We start from the raw sequence: 2,528 nt of genomic DNA, 5'->3' as shown, positions 1-2,528 counted from the left end.
TCAAAAATAGCAAGTGATTTTATATTATAGCACGGCAATGAATGCTACAGAAAGGAGTTCTTGTACATCTCGGACAAAGCTACTAACTGTTTTACAAGACATAAGTCATTTCCATTATTAGCTATATGGACAAAACTACACATTTCTGTCAGATCATGCAGCATTGAATTATTTTGTAAAGTTTGAAATTTCAGAAATCTATAAAGCAAGATTGCTCATTAATCTTCAGAGAATTTAAGTAACACTGTACATCGTCTTGGGAAATGCTGATGATTTATCTTGAAGATCATATGTGAATAAAAAATGCAAACACTGTAAAAAGAAAGAAGCACAAGATAATAAAAACAACCAACCTTATACTTTTCAAAATAATCCAAAACAACATACCCAACGACTGAAGAAGTTACAACACCTTCACACATGGAAAACAATGATAATGGTGAAATATAGAAATATCATATATGTTGGTACTGTATAACAAGATTAGAGATGGCGATGCTGAAAGTGGAAAATAAACATAACTGTACTGCTTAGATAAAGGAACAACGGTAGTGATGGTAAAACAAAAATAAAGGAAATATAATGGAAGTGTAGAGATGATAATGTTGCCTTTCAGTTATTATCTTTTTGTAGATCATAAAAGACAGCTCTTCACCTAATATGTTTTATGTTGATGTCAGTTTAATGTATTTTCAATTTTCGTAGTTCCCGTTTAAAAGATTGTGGCAAATTTATTCATGTTACAAAAATATTTGTATTTATTAGCTTTAGAATAGCAGTGACGTACTGGAGTATACAACACAGCCTGGTAGCTACCATAATCACTTATGGAGTGATTGATACTTTGGGTTAAAAAGTATAGTTCAATTCAATTTAATGTTTTCGAAGACTTAAACAAACACGTATTGAATAATTGTTTAGACTATGGACGTTGAGTATCCACAGAGCGATGACAGTTTTTTCATATTTTTATGTTTGTTTTTAGCCGCGGTATAGTTGCTCAAAGTACAAACTTTTATCTCATAGCTCCATATCTTGACCGATTTCAGATCTAATTACAGCCGAGGCTATTGAGGATTCCCTGATGTTTTCACATATGAAGTTTTTTACTTTTTAAATGATTGGAAGGTAAAATTAAATATTTAAAACAGATATTCTTGTATTTTTCGTAAGTATATTTTTATAGTGAGATGTTTTTAAAACAATTGTACTCACCTCTATAGCAGTGACTAGGGGATGACCAAAGCAACAGACAATTAAAATTTGTAGAGAAATATTAATTAGACCATTCTCGGGAATCTAGGTACAGGTGTCACTAATGTGTAGAAGATTTATATTTTCTTCTAAGCTTTCGTGTACATCTATAATCTATGCTCAATGTATATGCTGATACAAATACCGATCTACCACTAATAAACACACGCTATACAGTTCATATAATATACGTCCAAACTTATAAATCGATATAACATTTAGTTTGTGTATTTAAAAAGATACGTCACGAAATAAATTACCAAATCTTTTGACAGTGGTTTTCCCAATAACAAAGGCCTCGTGACAGGGATAGTGGTTTCAGGTTTAGCGTTAACTCCTCTCTTTATGAATAGTGTACAGACATTCTTTGTGAATCCTGGTAATCTCCAACCTGCTTCTGATGGGTAAGTTACAAGTTTCTGTTTACTTACGTGATGCTTCTTGAAGTAAAACATAGACTACTAGTTTTAACGTTATTTTATTTTATCTTCAATAAATCCTCAAAAAGTCGCTTAATTTGTTTCTTTTAGGTATTATTTTTTCATTGTATAGGTCACAAATATTTAGAATATCTCGGAAGAATAAATAAATATATAAGAAAAAATAATAATCTAGATTTTATTATCGTGTTTATCTCAAGGGATCCTGTACATTGTTGTTTGAAATGAATGCTAATTATTTTATTTTAGAGCGTACAAGAAATAAAATATTTATATTACTTAACTTAAAGTCCAAAGAAAGCAACACTAAAAAGGCTAAAGTCATGTTTACGAATAAATAAAGTCCTCAGGTTTTATTTTTTTTTTCATGAAAATATTTCCTAACCTTAAGAAAATGCTTAGATGGTTTGTAAAATAGCTTTATAGGGTTATACATTGTTCTTCATTAAATTCACGGAATTTGGAAATAGCTATTTCTTTGTGCTGATTTCATTGTTTGTAGTTAAACACAAAGCTACAGAATGGACTGTCTCTATTGTGCCCTCTACGTTTACCCAAACCCGGTTTCTATCCTTATTCGTCCGTAGAGTTACAGAAGTGCCACTAGGGGGTGTAACGTTATTTACCGTCATCAATATAGTATTAAATTATTTCATAAACCAGCTTAATTTTTCATTAACGCGTAAACTTTCTATATTTTTCAGATTTTTTACAATGATGAAATTATAGAAAGTGTTCCTGTTTTGTTTCTGATAATGGCAAGTGTTACTGGTGGTATTCTACTGATTGGGCTGCTAATGTACAAAGAATTACCTCAATAGTCAAATCAGGTTA

At 30.7% G+C, this 2,528-nt stretch overlaps 1 protein-coding gene across 1 annotated transcript in view; it reads left to right on the top strand.

The window, feature by feature from the left end:
* Nucleotides 1-1,688: 1,688 nt before the first annotated feature.
* LOC111084137 overlaps nucleotides 1,689-2,528 on the top strand; it is a gene marked incomplete at its 3' end in the record, with an annotated part of 2,498 nt that continues 1,658 nt past the window's right edge. The window contains exons 1-2 of the mRNA XM_022380919.1: nucleotides 1,689-1,700; nucleotides 2,458-2,524. Of these exons, the coding sequence (XP_022236627.1) occupies nucleotides 1,689-1,700; nucleotides 2,458-2,524 (79 nt within the window). The remainder of the gene's footprint in view (nucleotides 1,701-2,457; nucleotides 2,525-2,528) is intronic.

Source organism: Limulus polyphemus, unplaced genomic scaffold (assembly GCF_000517525.1).
Source record: "Limulus polyphemus unplaced genomic scaffold, Limulus_polyphemus-2.1.2 Scaffold13968, whole genome shotgun sequence".
Taxonomy (NCBI): domain Eukaryota; kingdom Metazoa; phylum Arthropoda; class Merostomata; order Xiphosura; family Limulidae; genus Limulus; species Limulus polyphemus.
The sequence above is the reverse complement of the archived record's forward strand: the minus strand, read 5'-3'. Positions and strand labels throughout refer to the sequence as shown.